At 47.0% G+C, this 24,617-nt stretch overlaps 3 gene segments (V, D, J or C); all 3 read right to left on the bottom strand.

The window, feature by feature from the left end:
• Window positions 1–24,617, bottom strand: part of LOC100076640 — a 343,932-nt gene that overhangs the window by 197,596 nt on the left and 121,719 nt on the right.
• LOC100681351 lies at window positions 15,386–16,436 on the bottom strand. The segment is given in 2 exon segments: window positions 15,386–16,203; window positions 16,295–16,436. Coding segments are annotated over 2 exon segments (384 nt in total).
• Window positions 23,601–24,298, bottom strand: LOC103167171. The segment is given in 2 exon segments: window positions 23,601–24,075; window positions 24,182–24,298. Coding segments are annotated over 2 exon segments (498 nt in total).

The raw sequence follows: 24,617 nt of genomic DNA, 5'->3' as shown, positions 1-24,617 counted from the left end.
CCCCTCTATTTGTCTGCTGTGCAAACTTGGGCAAGCCATATAACTTATCTGTGCCTCAGTCACCTCATCTGTTAAGTGGAGATTAAGACTGTGAGCCCCATGTGGGACAATGACTGTGTTCAACTTGATCATTCATTCATTCATTCATTCATTCATTCATATTCAGCGATTACTGTGTACCACTGTACTAAGTGCTTGGGAGAGTACAGTATAACAATAAACAGACACATTTCCTGACCACAGTGAACTTTGCTTCTATCTAACCCATCGCCTAGTACACTTCCTGGCACATAGCTCTTAACAAATATCATTTTTAAAAAATGGTGGCAGAACTAATATTTAACTCCCAATTTACAGATGAGGAAACTGAAGCAAAGTGATTTTCCAAGGTTCCACAGCAAACAAGTGGCACCTGAATAAAAACTGGGTCCTCTGCCTTTGTTTCTTTGGACTTCAGGATGACACCTTTGGGAATTTGTAGTAAGATGACATCTATGTTCAGTACACTCATTGGTAAATATGGTTCCACAATGCTTATATGATCTAAGTTTTGATAGACTGGGGAGAAATATAATAATAATAATAATGATGTTGGTATTTATTCATTCATTCATTCAATAGTATTTATTGAGCGCTTACTATGTGCAGAGCACTGTACTAAGCGCTTGGAATGAACAGGTCGGCAACAGATAGAGACAGTCCCTGCCGTTTGACGGGCTTACAGTCTAATCGGGGGAGATGGACAGACGAGAACAATGGCAATAAATAGAGTCAAGGGGAAGAACATCTCGTAAAAACAATGGCAACTAAATAGAATCGAGGCGATGTACAATTCATTAACAAAATAAATAGGGTAATGAAAATATATACAGTTGAGCGGACGAGTACAGTGGTGTGGGGATGGGAAGGGAGAGGTGGAGGAGCAGAGGGAAAGGGGGAAAAAGAGGGGTTAGCTGCGGAGAGTTAAAGGGGGGGTGGCAGAGGGAGTAGAGGGAGAAGAGGAGCTCAGTCTGGGAAGACCTCTTGGAGGAGGTGAGTTTTAAGTAAGGTTTTGAAGAGGGAAAGAGAATCAGTTTGGCGGAGGTGAGGAGGAAGGGCGTTCCAGGACCGCGGGAGGACGTGACCCAGGGGTCGACGGCGGGATAGGCGAGACCGAGGGACAGTGAGGAGGTGGGCGGCAGAGGAGCGGAGCGTGCGGGGTGGGCGGTAGAAAGAGAGAAGGGAGGAGAGGTAGGAAGGGGCAAGGTGATGGAGAGCCTCGAAGCCTAGAGTGAGGAGTTTTTGTTTGGAGCGGAGGTTGATAGGCAACCACTGGAGTTGTTTAAGAAGGGGAGTGACATGCCCAGATCGTTTCTGCAGAAGGATGAGCCGGGCAGCAGAGTGAAGAATAGACTGGAGCGGGGCGAGAGAGGAGGAAGGGAGGTCAGAGAGAAGGCTGACACAGTAGTCTAGCCGGGATATAACGAGAGCCCGTAATAGTAAGGTAGCCGTTTGGGTGGAGAGGAAAGGGCGGATCTTGGCGATATTGTAGAGGTGAAACCGGCAGGTCTTGGTAACGGATAGGATGTGTGGGGTGAACGAGAGAGAGGAGTCAAGGATGACACCGAGATTGCGGGCTTGAGAGACGGGAAGGATGGTCGTGCCATCCACGGTGATAGAGAAGTCTGGGAGAGGACCGGGTTTGGGAGGGAAGATGAGGAGCTCAGTCTTGCTCGTGTTGAGTTTTAGGTGGCGGGCAGACATCCAGGTGGAGACGTCCCGGAGGCAGGAGGAGATACGAGCCTGAAGGGAGGGGGAGAGGACAGGGGCGGAGATGTAGATCTGCGTGTCATCTGCGTAGAGATGGTAGTCAAAGCCGTGAGAGCGAATGAGTTCACCGAGGGAGTGAGTGTAAATAGAGAACAGAAGAGGGCCAAGAACTGACCCTTGAGGAACTCCAACAGTTACTATGTGCCAAACATTGTTCTAAGCATGGGGGTACATGTAAGGTAATCAGGTTGTCCTATGTAGCGCTCACAGTCTTCATCCCCATTTTACTTAACTTCTTGTGCATTAGTTACCTCATCTGTAAAATGGAGATTGAGACCATGAGCCCCACTTGGGACAGGGACTGTGTCTAAACCGATTTGCTGTCTCCACCTCAGTGCTTAGTACAGTGCTTGGCACATAATAAGCACTTAGCAAATACCACAATTATTATTATTATTATAATCATTTTGTGGAAATACATTTCAGTTCTGTGGTGTGGGGAATACATGAGCCAAAATTGGTCATTTTGGGATTGTTACGGAGCACTTCATCCACAGTGCCGGGTTATGGGATGGCACAGGGCTTTTGGTGTTGGCAGTGGCCTTAAAGTCTAGGTCCTTCAAATGGCAGAATGTTGTAGAGCCTAGCTTAAAACTGAAGCCAGCAGGTTAATCGAACCTGTATGCTGTCCCATAACCTGGAACTGCAGAAGTACTCAGTCACAAATCAAAACTGAGCTATCAGGCGGCAAAGTTTGGGAAACAACTTACTGATATTATCTAGGGAAGCCCGTAAAGAGACCAACATGGAGAAGCTGCATTCTGTAAAAAATGTCCTGACTGAGAATGATGGAAATGAGAATTTTCTCCTCTCCGGGCTGCATTCAGAGCAATGTATGTCACGGGTCAGGAAGGAGGGGATAGTCCCTGGGGAAAGCTGTGCGCTGAGCAGGAAGGGGAAACCTCAGACTCTGAATAGAAACTCCTTCTCTGCCTCGCTCTCCACCTGCTCCTGGAACAGGGCCCCTTGTGCTCAGTGGGTCCTGAGCTCCCCCTGTTACCCAGCCTCCTCTGACTGCCTGCCGAGGAAGGTTTGGACCTGAGCTCACAATCCTTATCCCGCACTGTGTGTTTCTCGCACTGTAATACACACTCTTGCCTTCGGCTGTCAGGCAGCTCAGCTGCAAGGGAACTCGTTTGGGGTTATATCTCTTGAGTTGGAAATTTTATTCTTTATAGACGGCTCATTCGTTATAGATGGCTCAGAGTCAGTGATTCCATGAGAAGCAGCGTGGCGCAGTGGAAAGAGCACGGGCTTTGGAGTCAGGGCTCATGAGTTCGAATCCCAGCTCTGCCACTTGTCAGCTGTGTGACTGTGGGCAAGTCACTTAACTTCTCTGTGCCTCAGTTCCCTCATCTGTAAAATGGGGATTAAGACTATGAGCCCCACGTGGGACAACCTGATTCCCCTGTGTCTACCCCAGCGCTTAGAACAGTGCTCTGCACATAGTAAGCGCTTAACAAATACCAACATTACTTAACTTCTCTGTGCCTCAGTTCCTTCATCTGTAAAATGGGGATTAAGACTGTGAGCCCCACGTGGGACAACCTGATTCCCCTGTGTCTACCCCAGCGCTTAGAACAGTGCTCTGCACATAGTAAGCGCTTAACAAATACCAACATTATTATTATTATTATTCCATTATATCCAATATAAACCATCCATTCCAGGTTCTTCCTCGGTGGCTGTGGGATCCCCAGCCCCTGCCCCTTGATTCCTGAGCCCCCAGCCCCTACCCCTCACTCACAGAACCCCCAGTCCCTACCCCTTTCTCCCAGGGCTCCTAGGCCCTACCCATTATTCCCAGAGCCCCCAGGTACTGCCCCTGTCTCCCAGTGTTCCCAGACCGAACCTCTCTCTCCCAGTGCTCCCAGTTCCTACCCTTCACCCCCAGAGCTCCCAGCCCCGACCCTCTTTCCCACTGCTCACAGGCTCTGCTGTCTCAGAGTGAGCTGGTTCAGGCAGGAAGAATTCCACCTTCATCTGGGGCCTCCCCAAGGCTCCATTCAATGTTCAAAATCAATCAAGCCAGAATTTTAATAAGTACTTACTGCCTTCAGAGCACTGGAAGAAGAGAGCACCATAAGCAAGTCAGGCCCTGTCCTCAAGGACCTTGTACCCACTCCAAACTCCAACCCCTGATCCTGACACTGACACTCCCCAGGGACCCCGGCTCTCTGCCTACTCCCATCAGACATCCCCTAGCCCCGCTCGGTCGGCAATGCTGCTTCTCTAGCAGTTTCTCTAGCATTACGTTATCAATATCCCTCCTCAGCACATATGTTCACATGTATAATCGATGGTAATAATAATAATTATTATTATTATTATGGTATTTGTTAAGCACTTACTATATGCCAAGCACTGTTTTAAGCGCTGGGGTAGATACAAGATTATCAGGTTGTCCCACTTGGGGCTCACAGTCTTTGTCCCCATTTTACAGATGAGGTAACTTAGGCATAGAGAAGTTAAGTGACTTGCCTAAAGTCACATAGCTGACAAGTGGCAGATGTGGGATTCGAACCCACGACCCCTGACTCACAATCTCGTGTTCTTTCCACTAAGCTACATTGCTTTTTTCCCATTGTCACATTTGTAAATGTTTTTATTCTACCTCCCCAACTGCTTCCTAGGGAAACTGTTTCATTCTGGAATTTGCTTTAATCTTTCTAATTAGTTACTTTGGCTAACTCTCTGTAGCATACATGAATGGCTGTTGAAGAGTCTACTGATGATTTTCCAAATTAAATAAAAATATTTCTTCTCTAATGTGTATAAAAAAAGTTCACTCCCCCACCATTCCTTTACTCCCTGCTTCCCACATTTCCGTTTCTCCTTCCCTTCCCCTCCCTTAACCAGTGTCTAACTGTCCAAGTCAGTGTCCAACTGCCCTTGTGAAGCACTGGGAGGCCTTTAGTAGATTTCTAATATTGGTAGTCATGGTAATAGTATTTATTAAACACTTACTGTGGACCATTGTACTAAATGTTGGGAAAGAAGTTGCAGGTGAGAATCAGGCATGGTCCCTGTCCCTCCAGGAGCTCACAATCTAAGAGGCCTAGTGAATAAAACATGGGCCTGGGAGTCAGAAGGATCTGGGTTCTGATCTCAGCTCTGCTGCTTTCCAGCTCCATGAACGTGGGCAGGTCACTTACCTTCTCTGTACTTCAGTTACCTCACCTTTAAACTGGGGATTCAGAATGTGAGCCCTATGTGGTATAGGGGCTTTGTCCAACCTAATTAACTGGTTTCTACCGCAGCGCTTAGTACAGTGTCTTACACATGGTGAACACTCTAGATTACCATGAAAACAAAAAGGTAAACATTATTTGGAGACAGACACATCACCAGCAATGAAACAGTCGCACAACATAAAACACATATGCATCAAATTCTGAGGTTAGGGCTATGACATCAACAGAGGACACTGTATTTTCTAATTTTATTGAAATCATTGCCTTGGAATATGTGAATCTTAAAATCTGCTTTATAAATGTTTCCATTAAGTTTGTCTTTAAACTGAATTAGCTTGCCATCTCATAGAGCTGCCTCAGAGGGATTTTCTGGGCTTTGAATTAGATGTAGAAAAATCATGCACCAGTTTACATGGGATTTTACATACTGTAGGGATATAGGGAATGAACTGGTTTGGAATTGATAATACTTGAAAATAGAATCAGTGTCTGTGCTTAGGCTCTGGGCTGCTGTCAGTTGTTTCTGCTGCTCTGCTCCCCCGGCCAACAGCAGCCCAGGAATCCTCCCACGGTTTCTGACAGGCTTAGGATGTAGTTTCTCTCACTGTGACTCTCCCACAAGTAATACAGGCCAGTGTCCTTGGTTTTCAGGCTGCTAATCTACAGATGCACCAGGCTGTTGGCACTGTCCAAGGAGATGGTGAATCAGCCTTTCACAGAGTCTGCATAGTTTAGGTAGCTCCCATCGCCTTGTATAATTGCTACCCAGTCCAGTCCCTTCCCAGGAGCCTGGCGGACCCAGCTAATGTAGTTGTTTCTACTGAAGGAGAACCCAGAGGTTTTAAAGGAGAGGTACAGAGACCCCCCAGGCTGTCTCGTGTCTCCCCCAGACTCCACCAGCTGGACATCACCCTGGACACCTGCAAACACAGAGACAGCACAGATCATGAGAACATTATATACACATATATACACACATCAGTTACATGTTAGTCATGTTTGTCCTCAATTACCTTGGAGCAGGATGAGGATGGAAAGCAGACTAAGGGCAGAATGCATGGTGGAGGCTGTGGGAACCATCCTGGGGGCCAAAGGGGAATGGCACAGACAGCCAGATAGGGGCTCCTCTCCCAGAGCTGCAGGGACAGGGGCCCAGCCGGCTTTAATCAGGGCTAGAGGGGCCCAATTTGCATCTCCTCCTCCCTATAAAGGCACAGCCACCTGGAGTTGTCTCCCTGTCCTCTGCTGCAGAAAAAAGAACCCCCTGAACTTCCATTCAGCACCAGAGAAGGGGAGTCTGAGGTGGCTAGAAAGAGTGGACCTTTATAGGAGTGAGAAGAATCAAACTGGTGTCTGGGGAAAATAAGAACGTTCAATATTCAACCCTCTGAGACTCAAAACCCCAACAGACAACCAGCGCACATATACCCTCTGAGAACTCTTTTTTATATTACTAACAGTATTGGTTAAGCACAAACAGTGTACCAGGAACTGTACTAAGCATTAAGAAAGATGCTGCTGCTCAGGTCTGAGTTCTTCTACACCATGGGAAATTAGGAGAGGCAGTCAGAGATTGTAAATAGACTTTTAAGAAGGTCACAATGGTGTCAGAACACATTACAGTTGGAGAAACCTACAGGAAAAAACTCAGTTGGAAATCTAGTCAAGGTAGTTCCAAAGTGTTTGGAGTTATTAGGGCAAATCAGCCACATAGGATGGTTCACCACAATCTGTGACTAAAGCTTTGCTATCATATGTTTAAATTTAAACCATGCATCCTTTCCTAATTGAGAAACTACTTTTCCCATTCTGTAACCTCCATTCCAAAACACATTCACCATAATCCAAACTTTCCCCATCCAAGATAGTCTTGTTTGAGAAGACAAGGAATTGGTCCACTGCCTTAACTCTGCCCTCTCCTCCGCCAGGCAAAGCTTCTTCTCCTCCCTCATCGACACCCATGCCCATCACCCCCGCCGATTGTTCCGGACCTTTAACTCTCTCCTTAGGCCCCCTGTTCCTCCCCCTCCCCCATCTCTCACCCCCAATGATCTGGCCACCTATTTCCTCACGAAAATCAACACGATCGGGTCTGAGCTCCCCAAAGTCACCCCTCCGCCTCTCCCCTCCCCCCCAACAACCCCCTCCCCTACTTTCCCATCCTTCCCTGCAGTATCCTCAGAGGAGATCTCCTCCCTCCTCGCAAGTGCCACCCCCTCCACCTGCGCCTCGGACCCCATTCCCTCTCACCTTCTTAAAACCATCGCCCCTGCCCTCCTCCCTTCCTTAACTTCTATTTTTAACCACTCAATCTCCAAGGGCTCCTTCCCCTCTGCCTTCAAACACGCCCACGTCTCCCCCATCCTAAAAAAACCCGCTCTTGACCCCACTTCCCCCTCCAGTTATCGTCCTATCTCCCTACTACCCTTCCTTTCCAAAATCCTAGAACGAGTCGTCTACAATCGATGCCTAGAATTCCTTAACTCCCATTCTCTCCTAGACCCCCTCCAATCTGGCTTCCGTCCCCTCCACTCTACCGAGACTGCTCTCTCTAAGGTCACCCATGACCTCCTTCTTCTCCATTCAAATCCAATGGCTCCTACTCCATTCTGATCCTCCTTGACCTCTCTGCTGCCTTTGACACTGTCGACCATCCCCTCCTCCTCCATACCTTATCTCACCTTGGCTTCACGGACTCTGTCCTCTCCTGGTTCTCCTCTTACCTCTCTGGCCGATCATTCTCGGTCTCCTACGCTGGAGCCTCCTCCCCCTCCCATCCTTTAACTGTTGGAGTTCCTCAAGGGTCAGTTCTTGGCCCTCTTCTGTTCTCCATTTACACTCACTCCCTCGGTGAACTCATTCGCTCTCACGGCTTTGACTACCATCTCTACGCAGATGACACGCAGATCTACATCTCCGCCCCTGTCCTCTCCCCCTCCCTTCAGGCTCGCATCTCCTCCTGCCTCCAGGACGTCTCCACCTGGATGTCGGCCCGCCACCTAAAACTCAACATGAGCAAGACTGAGCTCCTCATCTTCCCTCCCAAACCCGGTCCTCTCCCAGACTTCTCTATCACCGTGGATGGCACGACCATCCTTCCCGTCCCACAGGCCCGCAATCTCGGTGTCATCCTTGACTCGTCCCTCTCGTTCACCCCACATATCCTATCCGTTACCAAGACCTGCCGGTTTCACCTCTACAATATCGCCAAGATCCGCCCTTTCCTCTCCACCCAAACGGCTACCTTACTATTACGGGCTCTCGTTATATCCCGGCTAGACTACTGTGTCAGCCTTCTCTCTGACCTCCCTTCCTCCTCTCTCGCCCCGCTCCGGTCTATTCTTCACTCTGCTGCCCGGCTCATCCTTCTGCAGAAACGATCTGGGCATGTCACTCCCCTTCTTAAACAACTCCAGTGGTTGCCTATCGACCTCCGCTCCAAACAAAAACTCCTCACTCTAGGCTTCAAGGCTCGCCATCACCTTGCCCCTTCCTACCTCTCCTCCCTTCTCTCTTTCTACCGCCCACCCCACACGCTCCGCTCCTCTGCCGCCCACCTCCTCACCGTCCCTCGGTCTCGCCTATCCCGCCGTCGACCCCCGGGTCACGTCCTCCCGCGGTCCTGGAACGCCCTCCCTCCTCACCTCCGCCAAACTGATTCTCTTTCCCTCTTCAAAACCTTACTTAAAAATCACCTCCTCCAAGAGGCGTTCCCAGACTGAGCTCCTCTTCCCCCTCTACTCCCTCTGCCATCCCCCCTTTACCTCTCCGCAGCTAAAGCCTCATTTTCCCCTTTTCCCTCTGCTCCTCCACCTCTCCCTTCCCATCCCCACAGCACTGTACTCGTCCGCTCAACGGTATATATTTTCGTTACCCTATTTATTTTGTTAATGAATTGTACATCGCCTTGATTCTATTTAGTTGCCATTGTTTTTACGAGATGTTCTTCCCCTTGACGCTGTTTAGTGCCATTGTTCTCGTCTGTCCGTCTCCCCCAATTAGACTGTAAGCCCGTCAAACGGCAGGGACTGTCTCTATCTGTTGCCGACTTGTTCATCCCAAGCGCTTAGTACAGTGCTCTGCACATAGTAAGCGCTCAATAAATACTATTGAATGAATGAACATTCCTGCAGTAGGGACATTCTCCAACTCAGGTGCAGATCAGGGAGGGAATGATAGGGTGCTGGAGATTAGGTCTATAAATTTAGGCAGAGGAAGAGGTGTGGGTTTGGGTGGGATGCAGGACCTGTGGGGTGGGTTGAGTCCCCTGGATTCCACACTGGCCCAACCCATTGGTGAACCTTCTGAAGTTTGTCCCAGGAATAGAGATGGACGATGAATAAATTGATAATCCCCATAGTAATGGCCCCTTCCCCAAAACACACACTTGCAGCGGTATAATATTGCCCTCTCTCAGCAGTTCAGCACTCATGAAGGAGTCGATGACCCTTGAGGGAAAGGTGTGCACAAGACAGGGAGAGGAAACCTCAGGATCTGAACTGAAACTCTTTGCCTCGTTCTCCACCCGCTCCTCGAACTGGGTTCCTGGTGTTCAGTGGGTCCTGAGCGCCCCCTGCTGCCCAGCCTCCTCCTGACCCCCTGCAGAGGAAGCTTCGTGTCTGGGCTCACACTCACTGCCCACACTGTGTCTGGCCCAATAATGCACGGCCACGTCTGCGGCTGCCACACTGCTCAGCAGTAGAGAGAACTTATTCTTGGACTTGTCTCTGGAGACGGAGATTCTGTCCCTTACAGAAGGCTCAGAGTCTGTGCTTCCATTATGTCCTATATAAACCATCCACTTGAGGCTCTTCCGAAGTGGTTGTCAGTTCTAGTGGGAGAATGAATAAACTTAAAATGCCCAAAACAGAACTCCTTATCAGCTAAACCCTGTCCTCTCACTGACTTTCCCATCAGTCTAGACAGCACTACCATCATTTCTCTCTTACAAGCCCAATTCTGGTATTGTTGTGGGCTCCACTCTCTCATTCAATCCAAATATTCAGTCACTCACTGAATCTTTTTGGTTCAACCTTTATAACCTCTGCTCCCCCCACCAGCTGCAGCCCAAGAATCCTCCTTGTTTTTCTGACAGGCTCAGGATGTGGTTTCTCTCCTTGTGCCTCTCACACAATACTATAGGGCCATGTCCTCAGTTTTCAGACTGTTCATCTACAGATGCACAAGGCTGTTGGTGTTGTCCTTGGAAATGGTGAATCAGCCTTTCACAGAGCCTGCATAGTATGTGCTATCACCACTGGTAGATATAGTTGCAACCCACTCCAGTTCCTTCCATGGAGCCTGGTGGACCCAGCCCACATAGTAGCCATCACTGAAGGAGAATCCAGAGGCTTTACAGGAGAGGCGCAGAGAGCCCCCAGGCTGTCTCACATCTCCCCGCCCCCCCAGACTCCTTCAGGTGGACATCACCCTGGACACCTGCAAACACAGACACAGTGTGGATCATGAGAACAGTCACATGGACATACACACACACACACACACACACACACAAAGTTATCCATGTCTCTCATGTCTTTCCTCAAATACCTTGGAGTAAAGTCAGGATGGAAAGCAGACTGAGGGCAGACTGAGTGGTGAGCTCTCTGGGGTCAGTTCTGGGGACAGGAAGGTAATGGCACAGACAGTGGTACTGGGACTCCTCTCCCAGAGCTGCAGGGACAGGGGCCATGCAATCTTTACTCAGAGCTGGAGGGACCCCATTTGCATCTCCTCCTCTCTATAAGGGCACAGCAGCCACATTCTGGGGGTGATTCCGTGTTCCAGTCCCACTGGAAGAAGCAGTGCATAACACATCAGTGTGTCCAGTGCTCCAGAGGAGATGAGAGCAGCCAGGCAATGTATGGAGTGATTTAAATCTCCAGTACACTGATAGTGGAGAGAGGGATGTGGACCATTTCCTAACCTAGGGCAAGAGCCAGGAGTCTTGGGCATTAGGGTTGGCATTGTGGAGGAGTTGGAGAGGCTGACAGGAAAGTAGTATTCTCAGGATTGACTGAGGCCTCTCTGTCTCTGAGGAAATAATGGGGGAGAAGATAGCTGCGAAATATCAGTTTTCATGTCACTTCTCATCCATAAATATGGAATGCACTCGGGGGCTGTACTAACACCAGTTCAGAAATAGGGTCTGGGAATGAGACTAAAGATAAAGGGTAAGCACAGCTTCCTGAAGACACAGAGATGAGGATTCATTCCAATTCTGTTCTGTTTCCTTCCCATGGTTGCAGGATTTTGAGAATGAAAGCAGGGATTGGAAGGCACTGATCCCAGGAAGGTTCAGGAACAGCAGTCCCTTGGGACTCCTAAGGAGGGCAAAGGACACTCACGGTGGAGGCCATCAGTGAGGTAGGAGGGTAGAGTGAACAACTTTCAAAACTTCAGCTGATTGGATTCCAGCTCAGGGAAATTTCTTGGGCAGCAAAAGATGGTGTTGATAACTGGATTTAATTAATGCCATTTTTGCCTACTTCAGAGCCTGTAAGAAGAATTAAAACCAGCTCTGAAACTGCCTATTGCTGTCTGTGCAAGGATCTGAAATGCAATACATATTACACCTGATATTCTAGTGTTTCTGGGTGTTGACCTCCTTAATGGGGACCACATGACCAAGAGAGGAGACAGAGCTGTCACTACGCGGCTGTCACTACGCTACATCAGTGAACACCAACGGGATCCACTGCTGGCCCACTGGATGAGAGATCACATGATTCCCCAGGAATGTCAGACTGGGGAATTCCCTCTGCAGAGGAGGGGCAGAACCTGAGCTTCAAACCCCGTGGATGGGTTCAGGTTGCAGAAAGCAGAGGAGACTGAAGCCAGAGTGCAGGCCAGACAGGGGTCAGGTGACTTGATCAGGCCTTTCAGCTTAAGGGTCCAAGCAGTTGAAGTCCTCTGGACCACCTGCACAAGCCCCTCTCCCATTTGTCCTGTCCCCATCCCTGTGGTCAAGATGTGCTGGGGACTTTGTTTCCAGGAAGGCATGGACATATGGGCCAGACTCCAGATGGAGTGAATGGATTCCCAGGGATCCTGGAATGGTATCAGAGGAACCACTGTGAGGACCCAGGACAGGCTGAAAGTGAGAAGTCCCTGAGCGGAGCAGCAGCAATGCAAAGGCAGAGCAGCCTTGACTTCACTTCCACAATCCTGTAGTCTTGGAAGGATTCAGAACAAATTGAAACTGCAGTAAATTCTCTCTTCTCTGTGTCTGTGGTTCAGTAGTAGCTGTAATAATATTGACAGTAGCAGTCAGGAAGGAGAGGATGGTCCCTGGTGGAAAGCTGTGCGCTGGGCAGGGAGAAGAAACCACAGACAACTGAACAGATACTCCTCTCTGCCTTGCTCTGCACCTGCTCCTGGAATTGTGTTCCTTGTGCTCAGTGAGTCCTGACTGCCCCTAGCTGCACAGGCTCCTCCTGACTGCCTGCAGGGAAAGCTTTGTGTCTGAACTCACACTCACTGGCCCGCAGTGGGTGTCTCCCACAGAAATATACAGCCATGTCTGTGGTTGTCACACTGTTCAGCTGCAGAGAGAACTCATGCTTGGATTTGTCTCTGGAGATAGTTATTCTGCTTTTCAAGGATGGGTTGTGTGCTAAAACTCCATCATTTCTTATTCACCCCATCCACTCCAGGCCCTTCCCAGTGGGCTGAAGGATCCATCTCCAACCATTACTACTAATTAAATTATCACTGAATCCTGTTAGTTCAACGTTCACAGCAACGCTAAAAACCCACCCTTCCTCTCCATCCAAACTGCTACCATGATAATCCAAGCGCTCATCCTATTCCACCTTGATTACTGTATTAGCCACCTTACTGACCTTCCTGCCTCCTGTCTCTCCCCACTCCAGCCCAAACTTCACTCTGCTGTGCAGATCATTTTTCTGCAGAAACATTCAGTCTGTGTTTCTCTACTGCTCCAGGGGTTGCCCATCCTCCTACACCTCAGACAAAAGCTCCTCACCATTGGCTTTTAAGTACTCAATCACCTTGTTCCCTCCTACCTCACCTTAATATTCTCCTAATAATAACAATAATAAGTAGTGTGGCTCAATGGAAAGAGCATGGGTTCAAATCCCAGCTCTGCCACTTGTCACCTGTGTGACTGTGGGCAAGTCACTTAACTTCTCTGTGCCTCAGTTACCTCATCTGTAAATGGGGAATAAAACTGTGAGCCCTACGTGGGACAACCTGATTACCCTGTATCTACCCCAGTGCTTAGAACAGTGCTCTGCACATAGTAAACACTTAACAAATACCAACATGATTATTATTAATAATAATTATGGCATTTGTTAAGCACCAACTATGTACCAGGCACTGTCCTAAGAGTTGGGGTGGGTAGAGGCAAATTGGGTTAGACACAGTCCGTGTCCCACATGGGGCCCCCATCCTCAATCCCCATTTTACAGATGTGGTAAATGAAGCACAGAGAAGTACAGTGATTTGCCCAAGGTCACACAACAGACAAGTGGTGAAGCCAGGATTACCAGAATCCACACTTTCTCCTCTAATGCTAATCTTCTCCCTCTGGCCTGAAATGCCCTCCCTATTAATATTTGAAAGACAGTTACTCTCCCCCAAGTGATGACCTCACTTCCTTTTCTTCCACTCCCTTCTGCGTGGTCCTGACTTGCTTTCTTTATTCATAACCCCACCCCAGCCACAAAGCACTTAGGTATTTATCAGTAATTTATTTATATTAATATCTGTATCCCCCTCTAGGCTGTAAGCTTATGGTGGTCAAGGAATGTGTCTGTTATAATATACACTCCCAAATACTTAGTACAGGCTCTGTGCACAGTAAGTGCTCAATAAATAGAGAAGCAGCGTGGCGCAGTGGAAAGAGCACGGGCTTTGGAGTCAGGGCTCATGAGTTCGAATCCCAGCTCTGCCACCTGTCAGCTGTGTGACTGTGGGCAAGTCACTTAACTTCTCTGTGCCTCAGTTCCCTCATCTGTAAAATGGGGATTAAGACTGTGAGCCCCACGTGGGACAACCTGCTTCCCCTGTGTCTACCCCAGCGCTTAGAACAGTGCTCGGCACATAGTAAGCGCTTAACAAATACCAACATTATTATTATTATTATTATTATTAAATATGATTGATGATTTATTGCTGATTAAGAAATACTACTGATTGATTGGATTCTCTTTCCATTCATTCTAGTGTCATTTATTTCATCTTCAGTGATAAACGCTTCACAACAGGTTTCATAAATAGTGGGCGCTTAATAAGTGCCACTGTTGTTATTCTCTGGGCCTCAGTTCCCTCATCTGGAAAGTGGGGATGAAGCCTGTGAGCCCCACGTGGGACAACCTGATCACCTTGTGTCTCTCCCAGCACTTAGAACAGTGCTTGACGCTTAGTAAACACTTAACAAATACCATCATTATTATTATTATTATTATTATTATTAAGGTCATGGGGTCTAGTCCCTGCCCCGCCAGCATGTCTGCTGTGTGACCTTGGGCAAGTCACTTCACTCCTCTGGGCTTCAGTGATCTCATCTGGAAAATGGAGATGAAGACTTGGAGCCACCCGTGGGGCCTCCTGATGACCTTGTATCTACCCCAGCACTTGGAACAGTGCTTGGCACATAGTAAGTGCCTAGTAAATGCCATCGTTGTTATTCTCTGGGCCTCAGTTCCCTCATCTGGAAAATAGGGGTGAAGCCTGTGAGCCCCATGAGGGAAAACCTGATCACCTCGTATCTTCCCCAGCGCTTGGAACAGTGCTTAGTACATAGTGCCTTGTGGCTAGAGAAGCAGCATGGCTCAGTGGAAATAGCCCGGGCTTGGGAGTCAGAGATCATGGGTTCGAATCCCGACTCTGCCACTCGTCAGCTCTGTGACAGTGGGCAAGTCACTTCACTTCTCTAGGCCCCAGTTCCTTCATCTGTAAAATGGGGATTAAGACTGTGAGCCTCACGTGGGACGATCTGATTACCCCCCTTCACCTCCCCTCAGTTAAGCTCTTTTTCCCCAACTTTCCCTCTGCTCCTCCCCCTCTTCCTTCCCCTCCCCTCTGCACTGTGCTTGTCTGCTCAATTGTATATATTTTCATTACCCTATTTATTTTGTTAATGAGATGTACGTCACCTTGATTCTATTTATTGCTGTTGTTTTTGTCCAACCGTCTCCCCCGCTTGGACTGTAAGCCCATCGATGCGCAGGAATTGTCTCTATCTATTGCCGATTTGTACACTCCAAGTGCCTAGTACAGTGATCTGCACATAGTAAGCTCTCAATGAATAGTATTGAATGAATGAATGAAATAACCAATAATCTATTAAAACTTTATGGATCAATAAGTACATTTTATCCAGTTTTGTTGTCTCTTCTGTTTCTCTTATACTAACTCTCTCACACTTTCTGCTTCTAGCTCTACATGCCCTTCTGAGAGAGACCATCTCAAAATTAGGTGAAATTCAGAGAAGAAAGGTGCAGTATTCATTAGTAAAGTTGATTAAATGTGTTCTTAGGATGTGTTTCATTAGTAACAATAGCTTCCATACCATGATGAATCACTGGACTCTCTCCTATTTCAGAATTTTTGATTTTCAGTCTTTTGTTGTTTCATTTGAGCATCAGAAAATAAATATGCTTAAATAGAAATTGAACAGAGGAGAAATTCTTAAGGAATGTTTCACCCTTAAGAGGAAAATAGTAAAAGGTTTACTTCTTGTTCAAATGTTAGAATGTCTAATATCAGGGGGTTTTAGTAATCAATGAGATGGAAGATGGGAAATCCAGGCTGGGGCTGTTGTCTGTGGTCTCTGCTGCTCTGCTCCCCCAGGCAGCTGCAGCCCAGGAATCCTCCCAGGGTTTCTGACAGGTTCAGGATGTGGTTTCTCTCACTGTGTCTCTCGCACAGTAATAAAGGGCCGTGTCCTCGGTTTTCAGGCTGTTCATCTGCAGATTCACCAGGCTGTTGGCGTTGTCCTTGGAGATGGTGAATCGGCCTTTCACAGAGTCTGCATAGTATGCGTTGCCACTGCTAGTATATATAATGGCAACCCACTCGAGCCCCTTCCCTGGAGCCTGGCGGACCCAGCTCATTCCGTAGTTGCTACTACTGAAGGAGAATCCGGAGGCTTTACAGGAGAGGCGCAGAGACCCCCCGGGCTGTCTCAGGTCTCCACCGGACTCCACCAGCTGGACATCACCCTGAACACCTGCAAACACAGAGACAGCATGGATCATGAGAACAGTTTCTCACACACACACACAAAAATTTCCGTATCTCTCACATCTCTCCTCAATTACCTTGAAGCAGGGTCAGGATGGAAACCACTGTGAGGGCAGACTGCATGGTGGGGGCTGTGGGGACAGTTCTGTGGGCAGGAGGGGTTCAGCACAGACAGAAGGGCTGGGGCTCTTCTCCCAGGGCTGCAGGGATAGGTGTCCTTAGGGCTTTAATCAGGGCTGGAGGAGCCATATTTGCATCTTCTCCTCTATAAGTGCACAGCAGCAGCCTCCTGGGGCTCATTTCCTGCCCTCTGTCTCAGACAGAAGGACCAGCCAGAGCCCCCAGACAAAGCCCCTAACCCTGAGGTTGACTCAGGTAGGATTGTGAAGCAGCAGATTGTATGTCTCCTAGATACTAAGGATATTATTTGCTCTTGAGGAGACCCTTTCTCCTGGCGGCAGTGGGGATAAATCTAAAATACTGGTAGTAATGTTAAGAAAAATAATTATTATATCTCTTATGTGCTTACTATTTGACAAGGACTGGACTAGGAGCTAGAGTAGATCATTACACTCTAATCTAAGTACATTTGGACTTACAGTCAAAAGGTCAAAAGAGGTGGAAGGTAGAGTGGCCTAGTGGATGGACCTGGGACCTGGGAGTCAGGCGGACTTCTAATCCCAGCTTCTCCACTTATCTGCTGTGCAACCGTAACTTCTCTATGCCTCAGTCACCTCATCTGTAAAATGGGATTAAGACTGTGAGCTCCCTTTGGGACATGAACCATAAACTGATTACATTGCATTCATTCATTCAATCATATTTCTTGAGCATTTACTGTGTGCAGAGGACTGTACTAAGTGCTTGGAAGAGTACAGTATAATAGTAAGCCAAAGCATTGCCTGCCCATAACTAGCTATGCTTGGAGCTACCCTGGGGCTAAGTACACTACCTGGCACATAGTAAGCTCTTAACAAATACTATTTAAAAAATGGGGGAACTGATATTTAATTCCAAATTTACAGATGAGGAAACTGAGGCAAAGTGATTTTCTAAGGTCCCTCATCAGAGAAGTGGGAGAACCCAGATTCAAACTTGGGCCCTCTGGTCTTGCTTCTTTAATGTTCAGGATGACACCGTCGGGAAACTTTAGCAAGATATGTTCCATATGCTCTTTGGGAAATTTGATTCCACAAATGCATTTACCATCTGAGTTTTGTTAGACTGGGGAGAAGTATCTGTCATTGGGTAATATAAAGAGAGCACAGATGATTACGGAAGATGAGGAAAAGTTAAAAGATTACTGAGCACATCTGGTGTTTCATGGAAATACTTTCCAGTTCTGTGGTACAGGGAGGTACATGAGCCAAAACTGATCATTTGGGAATTGTTACTGAGCACTTGATCTGCAGTGCTGGGTTACAGGATGCCACATGGCTTTTGATGCCTGTTGGCATCAGCCCTAAAGTCTAGGTCCTTCAAATGCCGAGCATTTTGGGGGTTCTGAACTACACACCCCAGAAAGCTGTAGTGCCTCAAGCTTAATACTGATGCCAGCTATTACTGAACATGTACAATGTCTCATAATCTGGAGCTGCAGAAGAAGTGCTCAGTCACCAAGCAAAACTCAGCTATCAGGAAGCAAAGTATGGGCAATAACTAACTGATATTATCCAGGGTTGCCCAGGAAGAGACCAACATGGAGAGGATCCATTCAATAAACAATGTGGATGTGAATGAGGATGAATAGAAATGAGATTTTTCTCCTTTCTGTGCTGCACTCAGAGCAATGTATGTCACGCGTCAGGAAGGAGGGGATGGTCTCTTGGGGAAAGCTGTACGCCGGGCAGGGAGAGCAAACTGGAGACTCAGAACAGAAACTCCTTCTCTGCCTTACTCTCCACCTGATCCTGGAACAGGGCTCCTTGTTCTCGGTGGATCCTGAGCTCCCCCTGCTGCCCTGCTCTTCCTGACCTGCCCAACTTCCTCCTGACCATCTGCAGGGGAAAGTTCGTGTCTGGGCTCACACTCGCTGCCCTGCACTGTGATTCCAGCACCGTAATACCTATCTGTGTGTGCGGCTGTCAGGTTGCTCAATTGCAGTGAGAACTCATGTGTCTCTTGAGATGGAGTTGGTATTCTTTACAGATGGATCAGAATCAGTGCTTTCATTACATCCTGTATAAACCATCCACTCCAGGGTCTTCCCCCATGGCAGTCCCATCCAGTGCCACCAGCTACTACTGTCTATAATGCAGACACGGGAGACAGCACAGGAGAGTCTGAAGATCTCTCTACGCTTCACCATTCTTGGGCCAGATTCTACCAGCTGCACCTGGGACAGCACCCTGGGAACAAGGAGAGACACAGTGAACTGCACAGTAGAGAATTGCCCCCCCTTCTGCTCTCTGAAGTCTCCCAGAGCCTCATAGGTGGAAGCTGCCAGCAGGAACAGGAGCAGCCACCAGGATTTCATGTTCTTCTCGACCAGGGAAACCATGTCTTTCCCAGAGACTCCAGCCCAGGGTCAGGGAAGAGACTGACACTCCCCACCACGGAGTCTGCTGATATTTCACCTGGTAGCCTCATAGAGATTTGTTCAGGGGAGTCCTGCTCTCCTTATGGATGGGAAGAGCTCTGTGCCTGGGGCCTGAATTATGCTGAGTTTGAAAATCCATCATCAGCCTGGGGCTTCATACAGCTCCTTTAGCATCAGGAGTCCCCACTGGCTCCGGTCATCTTTTCCCCTCAATTTCTGTGACCTTCTAATAGGGACTCTGGCAAACAGAAAATATGCCATTTCACAAATGAAAAAATAGAGACTCACAAAGAGATAAAGGCTTAAGTCAAGTAGAAGTGGGTTTTGTTGGAAGTGCCCTTAGTAGCACTCTCTGCCCCAGCATCAGAGAAAAATGATTATTGGTCTTAACTTGCTTCATGTTCTTGGTCGAGAATTTCATTCAATGGTATTAATTAAGTCCTTAATGCATGCAGAGAATGAAAGAAGTGTCAAGGAAGCTAGGGAAAGAATATGTTTCCACCTCCCTTGGAAACACAGCCAGTTTAGCATGCTACTTGGAACTGCTTTGTGCTGATGTCTGTGCCCTGGGACACGTCCAAGACTCACAGATGATTATCAGTCATTTCAATGTCAGCAGCACAATAGGACTGAATGAAACCTGAAGGAAACTGAGTCTGTACATCAGTCTACTCCTGGAAGCTATTCACACTCCCAGACTTCTGAAGCCTCTGACCTAGGCAGAACACGATCCCACAGTGCACAGACATACAAATCCATAAAAAAGTGAAGGACAGCATAAATTGGGGTACATTACTAATTGAGACTGTGGTAATAACGGGGAAAGAAATGTCACCTGAATTTGATGCTCTCCAGCATCATAGCCTGGCCCTGTGTGGAGAATGGATGCTAGCAGGTTGCACAAATGGCTGTTGTATGAGGAGACCAAATGGGACATATGTGCACGGGAAGGGGAGAATCCATGATGATAAGACAGAGCCAAGCACCGCCTCTAATAAGATTGACATTGGGCTGTGCAGCAATAAGGAGAGAAATTAGTGCCCTTGAGCTGAAGCTGTTTGGAGACGGAGATGCAGAGACAGTCCCTAAAAACAAAGACAGCTTCTGCAAGCAGTGATTGCCTTCGTTTTCTTTTCTTCCACTCCCTTCTGCATTACCCTGACTCGCTTCCTTTATTCCCCTCTGGCAACCCCACAGCACTTATGTATCTGTAATTTATTTATATTAATGTCTGTCCCCCCTCTAGACTGTAAGCTTCTTGTGGGCAGGGAGTGGATCTTTCATAGTGTTATATTGTATTCTCCCAAGCACTTAGTTCAAGGTTCTGTAAACAGTAAGCATTAATAATAATTGTTAAAGTATTGTAGTGTAGATTGTAGTATTTATACAACAGTATAGATTGAAGTGTTTGTTATATGCTTACTCTGTGCCAGGCACTGAACTAAGCACTGAGATGGATGCATGTAAATCAAGTTGGGCACAGTCCCTATTTCACTTGGAACTCACAGCCTCAATCCTATTTTACAGATGAGGTAAGTGAGGCACAGAGAAATGAACTAATTTGTTCAAGGTCACATAGACAAACTGTGGAGCCCAGATTAGAACCTATGCCCTTCTAACTTCCAGACCTGTGTTCTATCCATTACACCATGGATATGATTAATTGATGGATTGATTAATAAATACTACTGATAGATTGGATTCAATTACCATTCATTCTGGTGGCAACTACTTGGTCTTCAGTGATAAAACCTTCACAACAGGTTTCATGAAATAACCAGTAACTTAGGAAAATGTTTTTGGATCAATAGGTACATTTAACTCAGTTTTGTGGTCTCATCTGTTTCTCTTATACCAACTCTTTCAGATTTTCTACATCTTGCTAGTGCCTGCACTTCTCAGGTATGCCCTTCTCATTGCAAAATAATGTGAAATTCTGAGAAGACAAATGCAGTGCTAGTTAATACAGTTGATTAAATGTGTTATTTGGATATGTTTTATCAGCAACAGTAGCTTCCCTATTATAATGAGTCACTGTATTATTTCTATTTCTTTGCTTTAGATTTGCAGTCGTTTCAGATGAAATCAGAAAATATGCTCAAATAGAATTTAAACTGGGGAAAAATTCTCAAGGTATGTCTCTCAAATAAAACATAATAAAAAGTTCACGAAGAATTGTGCTTCTTGATCAAATATTAGATCATGTAAATTTTCAGGGATTTTTAAATAATCAGTGAAGTGGAAGGTGGGAAATCCAGTATGGGGCTTGTCTGTGGTCTCTGTTGCTCTGCTCCCGCGGCTAGCTGCAGTTCAAGAATCCTCTCCGGGTTTCTGACAGGCTCAGGATGTGGTTTCTCTCACTGTGTCTCTCGCACAGTAATAAAGGGCCGTGTCGTCCGTTTTCAGGCTGTCCATCTGCAGATGAACCAGGCTGTTGGCGTTGTCCTTGGAGATGGTGAATCGGCCTTTCACAGGGTCTGCATAGTATGTGCTGCCACCTCTGGTACCTATAGCTGCGAGCCACTCGAGCCCCTTCCCTGGAGCCTGGCGGACCCAGTTCATGTAGTTGCTGCTACTGAAGGGGAATCCAGAAGCTTTACAGGAGAGGCGCAGGGACCCCCCGAGCTGTCTCAGGTGTCCGCCGGACTCCACCAGCTGGACATCACCCTGGACACCTGGAAACAGAGACAGTGTGGATCAAGAGAACAGTTACACACCCACAGACACGCACACCCCCAAACACTCAAATTATCCATGTCTCACATATTTCCCCAATTACCTTGGAGCAGGGTGAGGACAGAAAGCAAACTGAAGGCAGACTGCATGGTGAGAGCTGTGGGGACAGTTCTGGTGGCAGGAAGGGAATGGCACAGAGCTGCAGGGGCCATTCTGATTTTAAATCAGGGCTGGAGGGGCCCCATTTGCATCTCCTCTTCTGTATAAGAACACACCAGTCACCTCCTGGAGTTCATTCCCTGCTTACTGCCTCAGGCAGAATGATCAGCCAGAGCCCTCAGACAAAACCTTGAGATTGACTCAGGCATGTTTGTGAAGCAACAGTTTTTTGGTTTCTTTTTTTTTTTTTTACTATCTAGATACTAGCTTGGGAAGCAGCGTGACTCAGTGGAAAGAGTATGGGCTTCGGAGTCAGAGGTCATGGCTTCGACTCCCGGCTCTGCCGCTTGTCAGCTGTGTGACCGTGGGCAAGTCACTTAACTTCTCTGTGCCTCGGTTACCTCGTCTGTAAAATGGGGATTAACTGTGAGCCTCATGTGGGACAACCTGATGACCCTGTATCTACCCCAGAGCTTAGAACAGTGGTCTGCACATAGTAAGCGCTTAACAAATACCAACATTATTACACTAAGGATGTTGTTTGTTTTTAAGGATATTATTGACTTTCTCCCCGTTGCCAGGGGGATTAACCTAAAATACTGACACTTATTTTTCTTAACATAATTGTGATATCTGCTAATTGCTTACCATGTGATTAGGGCCGGACTAGTTGCTGGAGTAGAACAAGATGATCAAACAATAAGTCTAAGTACAGTGGGGCTTACAGTCAATGACAAATGACATTGTGCAGCCCAGTGGATAGCGTCTAGATCTGGGAGTCAGAAAGACCTAGTTCTAATCCCTGCTCCTCCACTTGTCTGCTGTCTAACCTTGGGTTAGTCATTTAACTTCTCTGTGTCTCAGTCACCTCCTCCGTAAAATAGAGATTAAGACCTTGAACCCCAAGTGGGATATGGACTGTAATTTGATTAGTTTGATTTTGATTAGTTTGTATTCATTCATTCTTATTTATTCAGCACCTACTTTGTGTAGAGCACTGTAGTAAGTGATTGGAGAGTATAGTATAACAATAAACAGACATATTTCCTGCTTACAATGAGCTAAGGTTGCATCTAGTCCAGTGCTTTGTACGGTACCTGACATAAGTTAAGCTCTTTACAAATGATATTTAAAAAAGGTCGGGGAACTGATATTTAATACCCAATTTACATATAAGGGAAAATAAGGCAAAGTGGTGTTCCAAGGTCCCACAACAGAGAAGCAACAGAACCCAGATTAAAACTTGGGTCATCTGTTCTTGCTTCTTTAAGGTTCAGGATGATGCCATTGGGAAACTTTAGCAAAATAATATCTATGTTCAATACACTCTTTGGGATTCCTCAATGCTTCTACGATATGAATTTTGTTAGACTGGAGAGAAATATCTTTCACTGGGTAGTATACTAAGATCCCAGATGACTATGGAGGGTGAGGAAAAGTTATAGGAATATTGGGCACAGTAAATGCTCAATAAACGCGATTGATGGATTGCAGATTAAGAAATACTACTGATTGCTTGGATGCTGTTTCCATTCATTCTGGTGTCATCTATTTCATCTTCAATGATAAACCCTTCACAACAGGTTTCATGAAATAACCAATAACCTATTAAAACTTTGTGGATCAATAAGTACACTGTACCAAGTTTTGTTGTCTCTTCTGTTTCCCTTATACTAACTCTCTCACACTTTCTGCTTCTAGTTCTACATGTCCTTCTGAGAGAGACCATCTCAGAATTAGGTGAAATTCAGAGAAGGAAGGTGCAGTGTTCATTAGCAAAGTTGATTAAATGTGTTGTTAGGATGTGTTTCATTAGTAACAATAGATTCCATACCATGGTGAATCACTGGACTCTCTTATTTCATAATTTTTGATTTTCAGTCTTTTGTTGTTTCATTTGAGCATCAGAAAATAAATATGCTTAAATAGAAATTGAACAGAGGAGAAATTCTTAAGGAATGTTTCACCCTTAAGAGGAAAATAATGAAAGGTTTACTTGTTCAAATGTTAGAACGTGCAATATCAGGAGGTTTTAGTAATCATTGAGAGGGAAGATGGGAAATCCAGGCTGGGGCTGTTGTCTGTGGTCTCTGCTGCTCTGCTCCTCCAGACAGCTGCAGCCCAGGAATCCTCCCTGGGTTTCTGACAGGCTCAGGATGTGGTTTCTCTCACTGTGTCTCGCACAGTAATAAAGGGCCATGTCCTCGGTTTTCAGGCTGTTCATCTGCAGATTCACCAGGCTATTGGCGTTGTCCTTGGAGATGGTGAATCGGCCTTTCACAGAGTCTGCATAGTATGTGCTGCCACTGTTAGTCCATATACCTGCGACCCACTCGAGCCCCTTCCCTGGAGCCTGGCGGACCCAGCTCATCCAGTAATTGCTACTGAAGGAGAATCCAGAGGCTTTACAGGAGAGGCGCAGAGACCCCCCGGGCTGTCTCAGGTCTCCACCGGACTCCACCAGCTGGACATCACCCTGGACACCTGTAAACAGAGACAGCATGGATCATGAGAACAGTTTCACTCACACACACACACACACACACACACACACACACATTTTCCATATCTCACATCTCTCCTCAATTACCTTGAAGCAGGGTCAGGATGGAAACCAGCGTGAGGGCAGACTGCATGCTGAGGGCTGTGGGCACAGTTCTGGGGGTCAAATTGGTTTAGCACAGACAGAAGGGCTGGGGCTCTTCTCCCAGTGCTGCATGGACAGGTGTCCTTAGGGCTTTAATCAGGGCTGGAGGAGCCACATTTGCATCTTCTCCTCTCTATAAGTGCATAACAGCAGCCTCCTGGGGCTCATTTCCTGTCCTCTGTCTCAGACAGAAGGACCAGCCAGAGCCCCCAGACAAAGCCCCTAATCCTGACATTAACTTGAGCAGGATTGTGAAGCAGCAGATTTTATATCTATTGGATACTAAGGATATTATTTGCTCTTGAGGAGACCCTTTCTCTTGGCTGCAATGGGGATTAATCTACAATACTGATAGTAATGTTAAGTAAAATAATCATTA

The sequence above is a fragment of the Ornithorhynchus anatinus genome, chromosome 14 (assembly GCF_004115215.2).
Source record: "Ornithorhynchus anatinus isolate Pmale09 chromosome 14, mOrnAna1.pri.v4, whole genome shotgun sequence".
NCBI classification, from domain to species: domain Eukaryota; kingdom Metazoa; phylum Chordata; class Mammalia; order Monotremata; family Ornithorhynchidae; genus Ornithorhynchus; species Ornithorhynchus anatinus.
This window is presented reverse-complemented; position numbering and strand designations above follow the sequence as displayed.